At 53.5% G+C, this 17,841-nt stretch overlaps 5 protein-coding genes across 5 annotated transcripts; 3 read left to right on the top strand and 2 right to left on the bottom strand.

Annotated features, from left to right (window-relative positions):
• Positions 1-2,823: 2,823 nt before the first annotated feature.
• Positions 2,824-3,780, top strand: CkaCkLH20_04181 (nb-arc and tpr domain protein; the record flags this gene model as incomplete). The annotated part of the gene is made up of 1 exon (XM_038886900.1): positions 2,824-3,780. One exon carries the CDS (start codon positions 2,824-2,826, stop codon positions 3,778-3,780), a length of 957 nt encoding a protein of 318 aa, XP_038747604.1.
• A 620-nt stretch (positions 3,781-4,400) lies between these two features.
• CkaCkLH20_04180 (methyltransferase domain-containing protein) lies at positions 4,401-5,870 on the top strand (the record flags this gene model as incomplete). Its single annotated transcript, XM_038886899.1, has 8 exons — positions 4,401-4,442; positions 4,496-4,525; positions 4,655-4,745; positions 4,808-4,849; positions 4,918-5,072; positions 5,138-5,175; positions 5,240-5,377; positions 5,447-5,870. 8 exons carry the CDS (start codon positions 4,401-4,403, stop codon positions 5,868-5,870), a joined length of 960 nt encoding a protein of 319 aa, XP_038747603.1.
• A 568-nt stretch (positions 5,871-6,438) lies between these two features.
• CkaCkLH20_04179 (uncharacterized protein) lies at positions 6,439-7,134 on the bottom strand (the record flags this gene model as incomplete). Its single annotated transcript, XM_038886898.1, has 3 exons — positions 6,439-6,899; positions 6,962-6,967; positions 7,026-7,134. 3 exons carry the CDS (start codon positions 7,132-7,134, stop codon positions 6,439-6,441), a joined length of 576 nt encoding a protein of 191 aa, XP_038747602.1.
• Positions 7,135-8,881: 1,747 nt separating this feature from the next.
• Positions 8,882-10,027, top strand: CkaCkLH20_04178 (uncharacterized protein; the record flags this gene model as incomplete). Its single annotated transcript, XM_038886897.1, has 2 exons — positions 8,882-9,048; positions 9,121-10,027. The coding sequence occupies 2 exons, from the start codon at positions 8,882-8,884 to the stop codon at positions 10,025-10,027; spliced, it is 1,074 nt and encodes a 357-aa protein (XP_038747601.1).
• A 1,205-nt stretch (positions 10,028-11,232) lies between these two features.
• CkaCkLH20_04177 (uncharacterized protein) lies at positions 11,233-13,176 on the bottom strand (the record flags this gene model as incomplete). The annotated part of the gene is made up of 1 exon (XM_038886896.1): positions 11,233-13,176. The coding sequence occupies one exon, from the start codon at positions 13,174-13,176 to the stop codon at positions 11,233-11,235; it is 1,944 nt and encodes a 647-aa protein (XP_038747600.1).
• Between the last annotated feature and the right edge of the window lie 4,665 nt (positions 13,177-17,841).

The raw sequence follows: 17,841 nt of genomic DNA, 5'->3' as shown, positions 1-17,841 counted from the left end.
GAATTTTCGATATGACTGCCACTGGCTCTAGTAAAATCTGAGCCGTCACTGGAATCGGTCCAGTGGGAGCTTCGAGTCGACTTGCTCCAGACCGAGCTGATACTGGCAGCATCACTGGTAGCATCGCTATGAACAATGTCGGACGACCTGTGTTCCGAGAAGTGCTTCTTTTGGTCATTTTCCTTGTAGGATTTCCGTTCTCTGCCGTCACTTCGGAGATTTTTCCCCTTAAGCTCCTTATTATGGGAATTCAAAGGACGGATAACAGGGGGACTTAAGGGACGGGAAATGATCGCGCCTGACATCGTTGGCCTTTGCGGAAGTCGATCTGTGCCCGAAGTTCGCAGTACCTCACGCAGATACTCTTTCTCGCGGATTAGAATATCCCTTCCATCTTCTAAAACGCCAATAGTGTTTTCCAGAGCTCGCATACGAGCTCGCGTGTCGCTGATCTCGGCTTCAGCTGCATTTAGCCGGTTCTTGGTCGCCCGCAATTCCTCTTTCAACTTGACATAGTTTGCCTCTAACTCGAAAAAGTCTTCTGGCGATGGGTTCGAGTTGCGGCGCGATCCGGCTCGCGAGTCGCTGGTCTGGTTGCGATGGCTTATGATGACGGGGGCGTCATCGAAGGAGACATGCCTCTCTTCATGTGTCCTACGGTAGGACATGCTTGTGGACCTTGCGTGTCAGAGCGAGAATTCGGTGCAATATTTGGGATGGAAAGTTTTCCAGAAACATAAGCATTTCTGAAGCAGGTGAGATTCTGGCTGGTCTTTCTAGCCACCGACGTCTGCTAAGGCAGCAGCTGAGCAGAGTGAGGGGGCACAGAATGAAATCAGCAGCTGATTAGGTACATCGAAAACTGTGAGAGGTCTATGATTGGATGTTCTAAACGAATGAGCTGTGCCGCATGGCCACACGAGGTGGCGAGGCTCCGGAGAAGCGGGCGTAGCGAGGGGGCTCACACTAACCTCATTCCATGTTGTCCATAAACATCAACCAGGAGCTGGAAACCAACACGTCATTATGGAAGATGATTTGGGTTTTCGCCGCCTTGAAACTTGCGCCTGGAAGGTAAGTGAGGTGATGCAAGCTACCACGACATGCCCACACGTACCTCGGGGGCTGAGAGGCAAGGAAGGCGGTCGACAGTGCGACGTCTGTACTGGCATTCTAACCAGGCTGGGATTGGTCTCGATTCGAATCAAATCAAACCCAGAAGCGGAGTTCGACTTTGACGTTCATCAGCTAGCACTTGATCTATTGAGAACTTTGGAGGAAATGTGCTTGGTAAGCCGTCAACCATCTTTCATGTTCGTTTCAGTGAAAATTCCAAAATCGACTAACCCGTCAGTGGCGAACTCACACGACCACTGGGGTACTGCAACGGAATCAAATATCCGACAGTGTACGTAGCATGATTGAGGATGAAACAAACCACGAAGCACTCACCAGTAACGTTGTGGCGTACTTGAGGCAGCCGTCTTTCGTTCTGGAAGGCATGAGCTCCTTGTGTGATGAACTCTTGGCAAGGCTTCAGATTGATGATGAGGAAGAACCCATCGAGATGGCCGAGCCTGAAGACCTTTCAAGGGTTCATGAGGCATTGTTCCCGGTGCTTCGCGCCTATACGGCGTGCGCGTCGTGTGAAATACGCCGGACATCCCACGCAGCGGCTTCCTGGCACCCGGCGAGGCTGTTTCTTACCGGGCCCAAGAGAAATGATAACGACGGGGCCTTTTTCGATGTCATCACATCGTCTGTAGTCGACGAATCTTGGCAGGATCTTTGCATCGAGATGCCAGTGTACGTGCAATCATCACAAGGAATTTTACATGGCTAAACATCTCATCTAGACTCCCCGACGAAGCCCTTTCTCTCACTAAAGATGCGACCATGGATACCGGCCCCTGTTGCGAGGCGAGGCTTCATCTCCCTGACGCGGAACCTCTCGATACCTTTTGTGAGATTTTCCAGCATGACGACGGTTGCCGAATTACTCTAAAGCTCAAAGATGGGGTTCTCCTCCGACTAGGCGTCGAAGTCTTGAAACATCGAACATCTCCAGGACAAGGACTAGCACTGGCGGACGTTCTAGAGCACTACGAACTGAGTGTCAAAGAGAAGCTTGCTCTTGCGCACGCGATTGCCTTGGCCTCTTGGCAGTTCTATGGTTCAGAACTGATGCATCGACCTTGGAATTGCCATACCATATGGTTTATGCCGGAGCCGGATCTACGGGGACAGTCAAACAAGCTGCCATTAAGAGCATATATCTCTTTTCATCCAGAGGCTACTGAATGTACATTCGATGCCTGCGAGTTTTCGACAACTAAAGCGTTGATTCACAGATGTCCACGTATTCAGGCTTTGGGCACACTATTACTGGAGATAGGACTTGGAAAAGCTTTGAACTTCGAACACTTCGATCGAGAGACCCTGTCGCTCAACTACCGCTATTCCATGGCAACTGAATACTTGGAAGATCTCAAGAAGATGACATGGCCAAATTTCGCCCACAAACACATTTTCACGGACGCCGTAGAAGCTTGCCTCAAGTTCGAAGGCTTAATGGGCAAAGAAAGAGACATCGATGCATGCCAATCTGCTGTACGCAGAAGACTATTGCATGAACGTGTTCTATCTCGCCTGCAGTGGTTGAATGGGGCGTTCCGGGGAAAGGAAGATAAAATGGGTTATCTATCGGCCAAAAAGGTTCAGAAACAGCTGTTGCCGAAAGAGCTCGTCACATCGATCGTAGAGAAGTATCAATCTCAGACCCCCTCAGCAACAGAAACTAGTGGATTCACCAGCGTCTCATCTATGAATCGACCAACAAGTCGACAGGATTTCCGCATTGCGATCATTTGCGCACTTTCACGCGAAGCGGACGCGGTTGAAGCTCTTTTCGACATCCACTGGGACGAAAACGGGCCTCCTTACGACAAAGCAGCAAATGATCCCAACGCCTACTCCACCGGCTGTATCGGAAGACATAACGTTGTGCTTGCCTACATGCCGGGCATGGGGAAAGCAAACGCAACTCTTGTCGCGACCAACTGTCGTATCAGCTTTCCCAGCATTAGCCTGGCTCTCGTCGTGGGAATTTGTGGTGCCGTGCCGTTTGCGCCGAGTAATGGGGACGAGATTATTCTAGGCGACGTCATCATAAGCGATGGACTAGTCCAGTATGATTTTGGACGACGACTTCCTGAGCGTTTCGTACCGAAGGACACTCTTCTTGACTCTCTAGGACGACCCAACACTGAAATTCGCTCACTCCTGGCGAAGTTGAAGGGCGTCTATACCAGGAAGACTCTACGGAGAAAGATGCTGAGCTGCGTCGAGGAGCTTCAGGGTAGGTCGGAGCTGAAGGCAGAATACCCAGGTCACAAAAAGGACATTCTTTTCACATCGAGCTACCACCATGTTGGCGGCGGAAAGGTATGCGAAGAGTCGGGCTGCAACGGTGAACTAGTCCACCGCCGTCGTCTTGGTGAGCTTTCATCAAAGCCACAAGTACATTTTGGCTTGATTGCTTCTGGCGATACGGTAATGAAAGCTGGGGATCAGCGCGATGAGATCGCGCAACGACAGGATGTGATAGGATTTGAAATGGAGGGTGCAGGAGTATGGGATAGCTTCCCATGCGTTGTTATCAAGGGCGTCTGCGACTATGCCGACAGTCACAAGACGAAAGTATGGCAAAACTATGCTGCGGTGACCGCAGCAGCTTGTGCCAAGGCGTTCTTGAGTTATTGGGTACCGCAACAGCAGTAGGTAGAGGAAATGTCATACGTAGTTCAAGATCAACTTGAGTCTGATCAAACTTTGGTCGAATTGTTGCTGGAATATTATGAGATACAAGCCTAGTCACACTATCAGCATCCAAAACATATCAATCCCAGCTACTATGGGCAATCTTTGTTTTCTGTCAGGATACTGCGTGAGTTAGTCGGGAATAATGAAACGACACCCCATGCACTTGCGCTCGTCCACTCGCTGGTCGCTTACCGGGGAAGCAGACATGCATAAGCGAAGGAGACTTTCGATTTGTTGGAGTCACTATCCGAGTTTCCATGGGCACATCGATACATCCGTACAAGCCTTGTCAAAGACGCGGCTTCAGGGGTGTTGAATGCTGGATTATCGCACTCTCCTTCCTCTTGCGCTCTCCTAGCCCCACGGCTGTACACCAACAAGGCAATATCTTCGTTGGCCTGCATCATGCAATGCTGCTTGTTGGTTCCTCATGACCCGCCAAGGTGAGGGGTAATAGTCCATTTATGGCGCTTTAAAACTAGCAGAAGGAGTCCTCGTTGTTGCAGATTTCTCTTCTCGATCCAACATGAACTTCTTGGCCTTCCACACCCGCCATTGTAAGCTCCCCACTAGCGACCATGGCGACTTCCCAAGATGCTCCGCTTGTCCCTGATGATGAGGTAAGTACCAACACGTCATATTGTCCACCATAGACATTACTAATTGTTGAAAGATTGAAACCGAAACTGAGGCGGACCTTCAAGTGAGTGCAGCATGAGGCAGATGGACTTTTGTCTGCCGCCCTATCACTCTCTAATATGAACGCACCTTGTTACCTCTCTCAAGAGAATCTCAATTGGAACACAAGTTTTTGACTTCCCTCATCTTACAGAGTCTCCGTTCAGAGTATACCAGTCTGAGAAGCTCGATCTTAGGGGGCCGAGAAGAGAACGGCCGCCTGTATCACTCGTACAAGGACGGCAGTAAGTTCAACAAGTCTTTCATACCGATGACTCTGCAGATGCTAATCATTGGAACTTCGCAGAATATGCCTTCCCAAGCGACGAGCAGGAGAATGACAGATTAGGTACGTAGAGTCACATTTACTCGACTTGGAGTCGTACCAGAAAAGTACTGAGACTGAATACAATGTAGACATGCAAAACGCTATCTGCTACCTCACTTTCAACCGCAAGCTAGGCTTCGCCCCGCTTGCTGATGATGATGCCAAAGTCGGTCGCGTTCTGGATCTTGGCACCGGCACCGGGATGTGGGCCATTGAATACGCAGACTTGCACCCAGAGGCTGAAGTGAGAGAAATACCCTCTTGTTCAAATGGTTCCGCGTGCAACTAATCTGATCATCTTGCATTCAGGTGTTGGGCGTGGATCTTTCCCCAATTCAGCCGACAGAGTAGGCACCCAACTTCTATTGCCTCTTGAGTGTTCACACGGTTCCATACTGACAATGTTTCAAGCGTTCCGACAAATCTGAAGTTCGAGGTCGACGATGTTGAAGAGGAATGGCTGTACTCACAAAAGTTCGACTACATCCATCTTCGATTCCTCAATGCATCCATCGCCGATTGGAAAAAGTTGATGGCCAGAGCCTTTGAGTAAGCCCGATCCTGAACCAGTTGCTAACGAAACTTTCAGAAAACAGGAGCTGACGTAAACCGCAATAGGTTCACCAAGCCAGGTGGCTACTTCGAATTGCAAGAAAACGATTTCGTTTTCACCTCCGACGATGGCACCTTATCCCCAGACAAAGCTCTCTCAAAGTTTGCCGTCCTGGTTCGAGAGGCTTGCGCCATATTCGGACGGCCTGTCTTGGAGATTTCTGTTTTGAAAGACATGATGATCGAAGCCGGGTTCGAAGACGTTACGTTGAAGAACTTCAAGTGGCCATCGAATCCTTGGCCCAAGGACGCTCACTACAAGAAGATCGGCGAATGGAACTACCACAACTTCGTGGACGCCGCAGAGGCACTGGCCATGGCGCCATTGACACGCGCGCACGGCTGGAAGAAGGAAGAAGTGCAGGTTTTTCTAATCGACGTTCGCAAGAACATGAGAGACCCTAGCATCCACTCCTACATGCCCATGTAAGAGCCCCATTCGTCCCATAAACCTGTTTTCCATGATGGCTGACAAGGTCTATAGATATACTCTCGTTGGCCGGAAGCCTCAAAAGGAGGCAGCTTCGGCATCGAATTAAGCCCGAAACAGGACTCAGATGAGCCCTTCTCTTTACTTTCAACACCGCAAACGATTTATCTACAGGAGTTAAACTGGCCTCATATCCGAGTACGCCAGAACAAAGTGGTGCATCAATGTAAAGGAAACTGGAATGATGCTTAGTTGAAGTCTTTTTGGTGATGCTTTTCTTCGCAAGCCCAAAGAAAGAACCACGAAATTTGGTGAATCATATGAGCCGTGACCCGTCCAAGTCTACGTGTTTTGTTTTGACGCTGATTGGCAAGATTGCAAGTAGTACGAAACATTCATGTTTATGTCGTGATATGAGTGGATTCAGACGGGTAGATCTATGTGCTAGGGTGCTGACCACTAGTAGCAAGTACACCATTGAATGTCAAGAAGACTGTTCTTGACACATCCAATACTCATCCCTTCTCGACATCCATACTTTCTCTTACAGTCTGCTTCGGAGAGTTTCTCATCGCACTTGCAACCCCGCAGGAGGCGGGCTCAGCGGCGCTGGTGGTGGCTTCTGGGAGCCGCATTGGCATGTACCCTCAACACAAGAGTATACAGCACCAACACCAGTACATGCGGGTGATGAGCAGCCATTATCGCTCTTGCAAGAGTCGGTCTGTGTAGGTGGTGTGAACTCCAGACCCTTGATATCGGCCTGAAACCTCTTCGTGACTTCTTCGTCCTTGACCTCGCCCTTGAACTCTCCAAGGTATACAGGGAAGATATCTTGGGCGCGAGATTCGTTGGCAGGTGAGATGTTGTCGATTTCGGCAATTTTCCTGTACTTTGGTGGTCTGGGGAAGTAGCCCGTCGCATCATAGAAGTACAGGCTGTTGGCCAGCCAGGCGTAGCTGTCGGCGTTGGTGCTTGCTCGCGCGGCTCCTCGAGTCCTCCTCCTTGGTTGAGCGGATGCTGTGCCAGCTTGTAGACAAGCCGAGGGCCGTATGCTTTGGGCCCGGTCTCAACCTGTTGCAAATACTCACCCTTGACTAGGCGGACATCGTCAGCTTGCTTCAGTGTCACGATCTCAAGAGGGCAGACTCTCACTGTCAGGGTTTCCAACGGCGTCAAGGTGCATCATTTCGTGCAAGAAAAACTGGCCTTTGTTCTTCTGCCACTCAGCTTCCTCGGCATCTTTCGTGTTACCTAAGGCCAATTGTTTCTCAATCTCCTCGAACTTTTCTTCAAGAGAGTTGAGGCCAAAGTACCGTCGATTCTATTACGGCAAATGTTTTTGGTGTCTTTGCAACTGATAACGATGTCAAATTTCTTCTTTGGCCTATGGTCTTGAATCCGATGCAAGTTGTCTGCCGAAAGTCTTTGTATCAGCATCTGTCGATCCAGGACTGTAACGCAAGAAGCATGTTTGAATAAATGACCCCGCACGTAATACTTCTGAAGCGACAGAATCTCGGGGGGACGCTGGAGGCCATCCGCGCCGGGTAAATCAACAGAAGCGACAGGAAGAAAGAACAGACAGCAACAAGAGACGCCAGCAAGATATGGCCGGTAGAAAACGACGGATAGAAAATAAGGATAGAGACAACTAATAGAGACAATTGACAAACTTACCGACGATACGACTCTATTGAGCAGAAAAGTCAGAGCCAATATAAGCCCGCCACGTTGCCATTTCCCTTGCCGTCTGGGGGTTCTTGCCTCCGAAGTCTACAAGAGTTAACTCATCCCAAGCGGCAATCTCCAGGGCGAGCTTCTGTTTGTCGTCACAGCTGCCGTCCTCGAACTTGAGATCGCCTGCGTATGTGTCAACATCGTTGTTCTGAGCCTTGAGGTCTCGAAGACACTGCTCGGATGGATTCCAGATATTGCCGCAGGAACCGGGAACAGTGACTAACTTCTCAATAAATGGATTGCTTGACTGAGGACGGGGAGGGTCTTTAATAGAAAACGGTGGGGTTTTCGGATCCGACGCAGAAGGGTCGTCGGGGTCAACGTCTCGACGGACATGCGAAGGGATGCCCAGACCTAGAGATGTTCCGGCAAGGAAGGCCAAGAGGCAAAGAACTTCCATAGTGAATCTCCCGTAGTGTGAGATGCGAAATACAACACTGACAATGACGGGACCCAGTTTCGAGCAACAGAAGTCTAGATGGACAAAATGAGAGGCAACAATGAGGGGTGATGAATGTTTGAGATTGTTAGTATGCTCACCATGAACGACTTGATGGAAACATTCACAATCGCCCTCTATGTCTCTCTGATGTTTGTTTTATTCCAATGGACTTTTGCGCAGGAACACGGCTGAGGCCTGACAGTCGAGTTCTCAACGAACTGGCCCCCAAAAGGCAGAATAAGTCCGGACATGCAGATGCATCAGAATAAACAGCTTGAGCCAAAGTGAAATGACTTTCTGGTTCCATTGATCATTGTCAACGCTGTTGAAGAGGCGAAGCGACCCGAAGAAGAGCGGACTCAAAGATCAGATCTCAGCTCCGGCCACGTTGGTAGTCATTGAGGCAACGCGTTAGGCCTAATGACTTCGGCGGACGTTAAATCAGTTGAGGCCTTACAGACCCATACTAAGAGCCTGCTCATGTTCTGGTTTTCTGCAGCGAGATACAACGAAGAAGTGGCTGATGAACTAGCCCCCAGAGGTCTGCGGCAGAGCTCCCAAATAAAAAAGATCTTCGGTCCAGACACCCCATCGCGGGTGGCATTCTGCTAGGTGCGGGCGGTTCGATGACCAATCAGTTCCTCGACACAGCCACATCACCAACGGTTTATGAGAAACAGCTTTCAACCAACACCACCAAATGCCACGATAACGATATCTAGAGCTGAACGCACGTGATGACACACGTGTCTTTTGAGGCAGACGAGAAAGTCCCAACCAAGACGACACAAACGCCTCGTCCTCCGTTCCTGTTTCCGCAACATTCGACATGTTCTTCTCAACTCAGAAGCAGAGAGTTAGCATGTCTTTTCGAGCACACTTTGCGCACTTTTTGCTCGCCGTTCTCCTCATTTCCCCAACTGCGTCGTCTTCCGCACCGTCGCACCCGCAGCGCAAGGTTCCTGGCGTTGGGTTCAGTCTCACACCTGACTACGGGTGAGTAGTCCAGGACAACCACCATGTCGGATTTACTTCAGTGCTGACTTGTGATGTTTCCCTTCTCATCAGCACGGCGGCCATCTATTTCCAGAATGGTTCTTCCGTGAGCGTGGCTCGGATCGAGGGAAGCCCGGCGTATAAGTCCTTCATGCGCAAACATGACGACCGAGAAAACGCCGCCGAGGAAGCATCTGCTGTGTCGTCCTTACGCAGCAGCGTGTGCCGGTCGATACAGCCGCTCAGCCTCCCGGTGTGCAAGAGGGAGCCGGATTTCGCCAGCGTCCAGGGCCTTCTACGGAGTCTGCAATCCTCCGTCAACTCCTACCTAGGCGCCACCTTCTGTTTCGCTGGCATAGCTGTCCCAGACAGGAACCGACAATATCACAACCACGTCATCGAGGAAAGCCTCAAGTCGATCGGTCTTCGCCAAACCCACCAAATCCTGGATGCCCCTCGTTTGGTCTTGGTGGCCAACAACATCGACAGCTCAGAATCTCCGGGCCACAAGTCCCAGGCCGTCCTGTCGGTCGATTACAGCGCGTCGGGGCTGAACGTCGCTTTGTTCGCCGAGGACGCCGGTGTTGCGGACATCATTCGCAGGAACTACAGCCAGCACCTGGGTGGGGACCACCAAAGCGAGCATGGTCACCTAGAGGCTGTCGAGGACGTCCTGAAGGACATCACCAAGCCTCCATTTGGCGACGACCTGTCAGGCTCCCCGATTACAGACGAAGTTCGACAGGTCGTACTCTTCGGAGACCTGATTACGGATCCGGGGTTTCGACGGGCTTTGGAACGCGTCGTGGGTTCCAAGTTGGTCGAGGAGGCGCATGGCGTCAACCCCGTGTTTGCGGCCGCCTTGGGCATGGCGAAGTCTTCCCACGAGCGCATGGACGATTTGGACTTTGATGTGCAGCCTGCCTTGGGATGTCGCTGGTTTTCTGATCTCTATGCTGCTGGGAGGGAGGACTTGTAGTTGCTAAGGGTACTGGGAATCGGAGCATCGGAGCGTCGTTCGACGCAAAGCGAGGCGTTGCTTTTGTTTGTAGACTTTCAGGAAACGGAGCGCCTTGCGGTCTATTTAACGATGTTTGTTACGATGTCAACCACAGTCATTTCACTGGGTCTGGTTCGGTCTCGGGCTGACCATCGTGCTGCTCCTGGAAGCCATCTCCATCGCCAACGTCTTGTTGCGCTGAGGCTGAGGGCTTGGTGCGGAGCTCTGCTCTTGAACGGGTTGGAGAGTGCGAGGGCGCTGGGACTTGTGCGGTTCTCACTGGCCGGTGTGAAAGCGGCTGGAGAGGTCGGCAGGATTGCGTTCGTACCCCGTCTTCCAGGAGAGGACTTGACGGATGGGGACGAGGGTAAGGAGGGAGTGAGGCGTGTGACGTGGAATCGTTCTTATGAATAGAGATCGGGATCTCATTCCAAGCTTGAAACTGAGATGTTAGCACGGCACACTAAGGTAACAAGACATGAACGTCGCCGAATCAGCTCCACGCAAATGGGGTATGAAGGAAACCATGGAGACCAGAACGATGAGAAGCGACATGCAAAAGAGAAAGGCTGACAACAGTTTTACCAAGTTCACGGTTACCTTGGGTTGTCAGATGGAGCGATCGATGCCGCCCTTGATTCACATTGCCAGATCCACCCAAACTACCGTTGCTCGCTGCAAAACTCGAACACCCCTACTGGGCAGGGCTCACGTACAATCTGTACCTAAATCCTTCAAACCCGTATGATCCATCACGACTCCGCGCACATGCAGCAGAGCTCTCCCGCGGACTCCCTCGCTCTCGGCGCCGAGCCGCCCCACGGAGCCGCCCGCTTCGTGGCCCGAGACCCTTTGTCCCAGGCGTCGTATGCATTTCCCCCCACCTGATCTACCCCACAGGCACTGTCTGGACTCCAGGAATGCAGCCATGCATGTCTTTATGCTGTTCTAGACTGTTGAACACCGCGTATTTTTCTTTCACCCCGTATCGAAACACCCGAAATCTCAATGCCGGCCAAGATGCATCTTTCCAAGTGGAAAACTGTGCTGAACGCCGTCCGTAACGCGCTGCTATCGTCGCGAAAATCCGGTACCCTCTTCCTCTGCTCTGTCTGACCATGCCATGCTGCCCACCATGCGTATGCCCATTGTATAGTTGTATGTCTTTGGTTCTGTCCCCATATCTAAATGGCCCAACTGCCTCGCCTCTCTCGCACACCCCACGCTAGGGAGTCGAGGCTGTCCAAGTCGGGATGCTGTCGTGCCCACTCGAAGATGTAAGCCTTGAGGGCCTTCCATCTCGGGCATCTGTTTTCCTCGGCCATCTCGGCCTCAGCTGGGTCCATCAGGTGCCCGGACGCCATCTGCTTAGCATCATCTGCCTCCAGGTCTTCGATGCTCATGTGGGAAATCTTGGAAAGCTCTTCGTCGAAAGCGCGAGCCATGGCGGGATATCCCAGAGATAAGTAGTTGTACACCTGCGTGATGAAGGTGTCGTCGAATTCAGACGCAATCTTGTCCTCGAGCGCCTTCTCCCGCTTCAGACGTTCCTCCAGGCCATGCAGCATGTGAAGGCCCTTGAACTCGCCTGATCGAACACGGTGCTCGGCGGTGCTCGGCGTGAGAGTAGCGGAGGTGACGGGCTCATCCGTGAGAGAGCTCTTGCCGAAAGCTGCAGCGAATGGGTCTCCAGGTGTAGAAGGCGGCAGCGGTGTATGCAGCATTCTGGGTCCCTGGAGAGATGCAGGCACTATGGCCTGATCACTCTCGCTGTTTCGGAAACAGTAACCCCTCCACAAGCCGGCTTCTCCCGTCGTATCCCTGTTTCTCTCCTCGGCGGTCGGGAGTTCAGAGAAAGGATGATCCGGCTCCAGCTTGGTCTGCTTCGGCGAGGGGCACTTTCGAAAGACCAAGTCCTTGCCTAGCATCGGGGGCGAGGCGGCCTTGCGCATCTTGCGGAACTCGCTGGTCTCGGCAGGCAGGCCAAAGTTTCCGAAGGGCCTGCCGAATCCGCCGCCGCCGGCATTGCGGAAACCTGTCTCTGGGACGACCTGGGCGGGTTTGGCCACTGGCACATTGGCCGGCTTGCTGGCCGAAGAGGGAGGGACGTAAGGCATTGAAGCTTCACCAATGGGCTTGCTCACCGGCTCGGGCGCGGGCAGCGCGGTCTGCGGCGCATCCTTGGCGGCCACAGGAGCGGGAGCTATGAGCGGCATCAAGTTCTCGCCAATGGGGCCCTGGGAGCCAGCATCGACGGTATGGTTCCTTGTGGTGGTCAGCCACAGAGGATCAGGGGGCGAGTCGAGCTCCATCTTGTCGATGGCCGAATCGTCCTGGGTATCGTCATCCTCCTCGTCGAAGACAGGAGCGTGCTCGCCCCTCTCGACAGCCAGCTTCTCTGCGTGCTCTTGCATGTGCTTGTGCCAGTATCCCAGATCGGAAGACTTGCGACGGGGCACATTGGCGTGACGGGCGCGGGGTTTGGAGGGTCCCGCGGGTCCAGGCGAGATGCTCTCAGGGGGGCTCTCATCTCCAGAGCTCTCTCTAAAGTAGAAATGGGCAGCGCCTCCCTCACGCGGGCGACTGTTGGGGAAAGCAGCCAGAGCAGCCTCCTGCATCTGCCTTTCAGCCTCCATGGCGGCCCATTCCAGCATGTAAGTGCCGGCATTCTCGTCCTCGGACTCTCGTCTTGCACCCTTGGGCTGACGCTGGACAGTCTGGGAGGCGGGAGATGAAGTGCCATCGGCTATTTTCCTTCGCGACTTGTTCCGCTGGAGATAGATATGGTTTGTGTAGGGGGTGATGTCGGTCTTGTCGGTCGGTCTCGTGGCAGGGCCGGCGTCTCCTACTCTTCGGGTGCGTCTCGACGTCTCGATAAGCTGGGGAGCGAAGCGGCGTTTCGGCAGCTGGCGGGAATCTTGGTGCTTTGGTGGCTGGCGCAGCTGTTGCTCGAAGGGGTTCGGAGAGGGAGTTCGCGGAGTGTGCTCAGGTGTAGGCTCAGGCGCGGGACCTGACTGCTGTCCTTGCTGCTGTCCCTGCTGTTGCTGGGAGCCTTTCCGGACGGATTCGAAGGTGGTCTCGATCGGGACGGGAGCGAACCGCCTCCGCGGCTCGGTGGATTGAGCCATGGCGGAGGACGGTAGAAAGATTGAGGGCGATAGTACGAAAGAGGGTTAAAGCTGCAACCTGAACGAGATCGGAGGGATCAGGAACAGGTGGGAGGGTGGAAAGTTCAAGTCCAGACGGGTAGGACCGAAATTGGTGCGGTAGAGGACCCTTTGTAGTATAAGGAGGGGAATGATGGGACGAATATGACGCTCGTCCTTTTGTCGAAAGTTTGTAAGGTATGTTGGCCTGGCGGTTGCCTCAGCGAGGTTGGAGGTTGGCCGTCTGTGGTTGGGTGGTTCGTTGGAGTCGGTGTCGCTGGTGCTGTCGCTGCCCGTGCGGACGCGCAGCAAGAGGGAGGAGAAAGAGGAAGGCGGACGGGCGGATCGTGAGTTTTGTCTAAAGACGGGAGTCAGAGAGACGAGGTACCTCTTCTGACTTTGGAGTACCTCAGGTGGGTGAGGTATGTAGCGTGAGCAGAGGAAGGGAAGCCGCGGCGTTTGGAGAGAAGAATGCTAAGAGAATTGGTCACGCAGCAAAGTAAGGTAGTCGACGGGAAGGAAGTACGAATAATGCAGTGACGAGAGTGAGTAACAGCGGCAGCGAGAACGGCAGCGATGGCAGCAGCAGCAGCAGCAGCAGGTCGCAGTCGCAGGGAAGGGGCGAGTGAGAAGGAGTAATAATGACACAGTGGGCGCATCCGAGAAAGGTACGTACCGCGAGAGAAAAAAAAGGTACATGAAGCCACTGTTCTAAGTAGAGCTACAAGGCTTTATGTGGCACTGCTGGCGTCCGGAGATGAGGACGCCATGTACGGGTACGTTTTCTGGAACTTGCCTGATTTACTACCTACCTTAGGTAGGGTGAAGTATTTCTAGCCATGTACATCCACTTACTTCTAGACGGGACGGTGACCACCGGCGACCGCACTTCAGACTGCAACTGATCCAATGTGCTGTGCCTGTGCCCATGCGATGAGTCTCCAGGGAAGCATGCGAGGGTGTAGTGGGGTTTTGAAGCTGGCAAGGCAAGGTACCTCGAGAGTGGGATGACAGCCAAGTACCTCTACCGTCCCTGACAAGAGCCGTACTGTGCTCTCGCGGGGCAGGAACGCTGTGGTGGAATGAATGATGCCATTGGGCGACACCAACAACCCCGACTGCAGCTTCCCTCGACGTTGTGAATGCCTTGTTACTCGGAAGGAACGTTGGGGGTGGAAAGCCACCTTCCTCATGAGAGACACTCCTTCATAAATGATAATCAAAAAGAATTTTATTTTCTGAGAGAAAAAAAAAAAACGAAATAAAACGGAATAATCCAGACGGCACCAAGCAGTGATCGTCACCCCGATGTCGCACGGCCGACTGCCCCGCCTCCCGTCTCCCCCTCTGAGGTCGTCTGTCTCTGCCCCCAAAAAGAAGCTCACCCAAAGAATGGAAAAAAAAAACACAGTCGCATTATCAGAGGGTCACACCTTGCAGGTACATTGCCGCTCCCGCTCCCACACATTCCGATTGACCAATTCCGCCCTTCTGATCTCCCAGCTGTTACCACAAATCCACGATACCTTGTACCTCGACCGTCTCTGCGGCTCCCAAGCACCACAGCAGACACGGAGCTGCTCCTTGAGGTCCCAGGTCCCCTTCTTTTCTTCGCCTCTCGTCTGGTCTGTCTCCGACTCTCTCCAGTCAACCCATTCAACCCAGCTAACCCTCTCTTTTCTCCAGTCACCCATTTTTTTCGTCTCGAAACCCATTCTTTGTTTCTGTACAGCCCGCAATTCTCGTACGAAGACAGTGTCTACACTCCAGTCCAAGGCTCGGTGTCAGTCTCACGGATACCGATACCACCGTCGCAACCGTGGGTACCGGAACGCTTCCAGCAGGTCAGAAGGTCGCAGCGTGAACCGGAGAAACAGGCGGGACCGGGGCAGGGCTTCTATCAAATTGCCCATCTGACTTCCTGGTTTTCAGGGGACCGTCGGTGCCCAAAATGCCAATAATTTCGCCCTCCCCGTTAAACCGCTTCTGATACCTCAATCTGCCCCTTGACATCATCGCCTCAACCGACTTATTTTTTTCTCGCCTCGGTCCCGCCCAAGGGTACGAAAGCCAAGGGTCAGACAGAGGCCCAGAACCACACTGCGGCCATCATGCATGCCACCCTTACCCTTCGACTGGTACCTTCGCCGTGCTCTCCGCAGTCCGTACCCGTACCGCGTGCCTGAACAGTACGGATACACCTTCTAGGCATCCCGTGCCGTCGCCTATTGCGTATCCGTACAGCACTGAGTACACCGAGTACGGGGCTCGCAGACGGGACCGGCACCAGACCACTCCAGCCGGCACCAAAGAGGAATGCTTGGCCTGCGTTAGAAACATAGAACACGGCCGACGCCCACAGACGTTGCCAACTACGCAGTACCTTGGTCTTCGCCGCCTCCAACCTTCGCCTCTGTCTCACGGCCTCGGCCTCGACCTGGACCTCGACCAGTGCTACTGCTTATGCACCAACGTGGAGAGAAGAGCCCTAGAGACAACACTCCGCCAACACCTGACGGAAATGGCGCCTGTTCCCCCGGAAGCGTCTCCATATCATGCCGGCCACACCACCCGCCCCTACCTTACCTCACCACCGTGCTGTCGAGCACGAACACTTCTGTCACCCGAACTCGCTGGCCAGCCTTTTGCACCAACCGATGGATTCGACTGCTCTGTCACAAGGCCTGCTGCCCTACCAGCTGCTCTCTTTGGTTGGATCGATGCCGTCTGTCGAGTTCGCGGGGTTCCTCTCACCGGTCCATCATCCCCGCCTGAATATCCGTGCCAAAGTCCCCGGACTGCCAACCACTGCACCGTCGGCTCCCGGCCTTGGCCCCCTGGACCGTCGCCCAGCTTTCCAAAATAGGATGAGAGAAGATTCACAACCATTCCACGGCATCCATGGCTCACCCCCAGATTGCCGCGCTCTTCGAGAATTCTCACTTCCCCAGAATTTGGCACGCGTCCAGAATCATCACTAATTTTGGCGACCGCTATGGAGGAGGCCGTATTGCTGAGATGAGCAATGCGGCGTTGGCGTGGCTGAGCTGCCGTTTACCGTTTACGAGTCAAGCCCCGAGATTATTTCACGAGCCCTGACCGGAAGAACCTGAAAAGACCCGGTTCGCCATTTCCATTTCCAAGGTTCACTTCGCATCAAACCTGGGTCTGTCCTGTCGAATCTTGCCCGGAGCAGCTCCGCTCGGGGAGTCTTCCGTATTGCTTCGCTCGTTCATGCACCGCGCTATCTGACGCTACTTGACACCTCAACTGGCGCCATGTTTTCTTGGGCATCGCAAACATCGGATGACTGCCGCTTTTGGAGAAGTCAGTTGAGCTAACTGAGCCACGCAACCGATATGGTAGAGAGATGTCCAAGTTCGCAAGTCTTGCCAGCGCATCAAACCCAAGACCAGAAGCATTCCACATTCCGCGCACCAAAAACAACCAACAACAAGTAACTACAGAAAGACTGACCGAGGGAGCCGGGCAACGACCAAGTCTCTTGCCTCCACATCGCGTACCTCTGGTCCGTTTCCCGCACGGCGCACGGGGGTCGCAGCTACTCACCTCCCTATCTCGGCCGGCATAATAGTGACGGGCACTTCATCTGAATCAATCGCAACACCACCAGATCCCGAATCAAGCTCACCGACGATCAACAACCCCCAATCGAACCCCCACACAGTTCACGCCTTACAATCCAGCGCCTCCTCGCGGTCAGCTAAGACTACACTATCAAAGCTTGACGGCCATCCCTGGGCACTCCATCCCTTGCTTCGACATGTTACTTCAGATCAGTGAGGCTGCCCTGTGCCACCGGCGCCCCAGTCTCACCGATACCGGCATCAGTTGCCCTGCGTTGCAAACATTTCGCGATCGATTAAGCTCTAACAGTAGAAAGACAACGCATTCGAGTTCTCACCTACTACCTCCGCATGCAGCCCCATCATCATGCAGGATACCATGGACCGGGGAATCGCACAAGTCTCTTATTCGGCCCAGCTTCACCTGAGCCAAGCATTAACCCACAGCCGGCCTGGTCGGTGAGGCTTCACGATAACTTCACCGTCTCCCGGCTTTCCAGGTTGTCAGCTCCTTCAGTCTTCATATCCGAGCGCCCACGACATCGCAATCGCACACGTGCCCAGTTGCTGTTTTTTCCTGCCACGCGCGCTCACATCGATGCTACCCCTCGTCTGCAAGCCACCTGCACAACGAGGAATTTTCGTGATAATCAATAAGTTCAAGCCAATCAAAGTGGCCGGCTTTCCGTTGCTCTGCGGCCGCTAAGCGGTCCTTAGATGCATCTGACACACACCGCTCAGCGGGACCTTTTGTTGAGGCCACTCAGAAGTGGCATTCACCGATAGATTGGGTGCTGCCGGCCGTCTCGGTACCTGTCTTGCTTCCAGTCGCATGTTTAGCATCGAACTGCTGGGGAACTGGTCGCACCGTCCGGACACATCGCCCTGCCTGGCCCCGGAAGCCACAATTCCAGCCCCGCGAAAACTCAATAGGGTGCGCTGCCGGACACACCCGCAGCCGGCCGGCGGGGACCTCCTTTCCCCGCGCTTCCAGCTCCACTTTTGTCCGTGACTCGCCGGTCCCAGGCGGGCTACACACGTTACTTTAGCGGAAGCCACG

The sequence above is a fragment of the Colletotrichum karsti genome (assembly GCF_011947395.1).
Source record: "Colletotrichum karsti strain CkLH20 chromosome Unknown Scaffold11, whole genome shotgun sequence".
Classification (NCBI taxonomy): domain Eukaryota; kingdom Fungi; phylum Ascomycota; class Sordariomycetes; order Glomerellales; family Glomerellaceae; genus Colletotrichum; species Colletotrichum karsti.
Note: the sequence above shows the minus strand (reverse complement) of the source record. Positions and strands in the feature narration are given on the sequence as shown.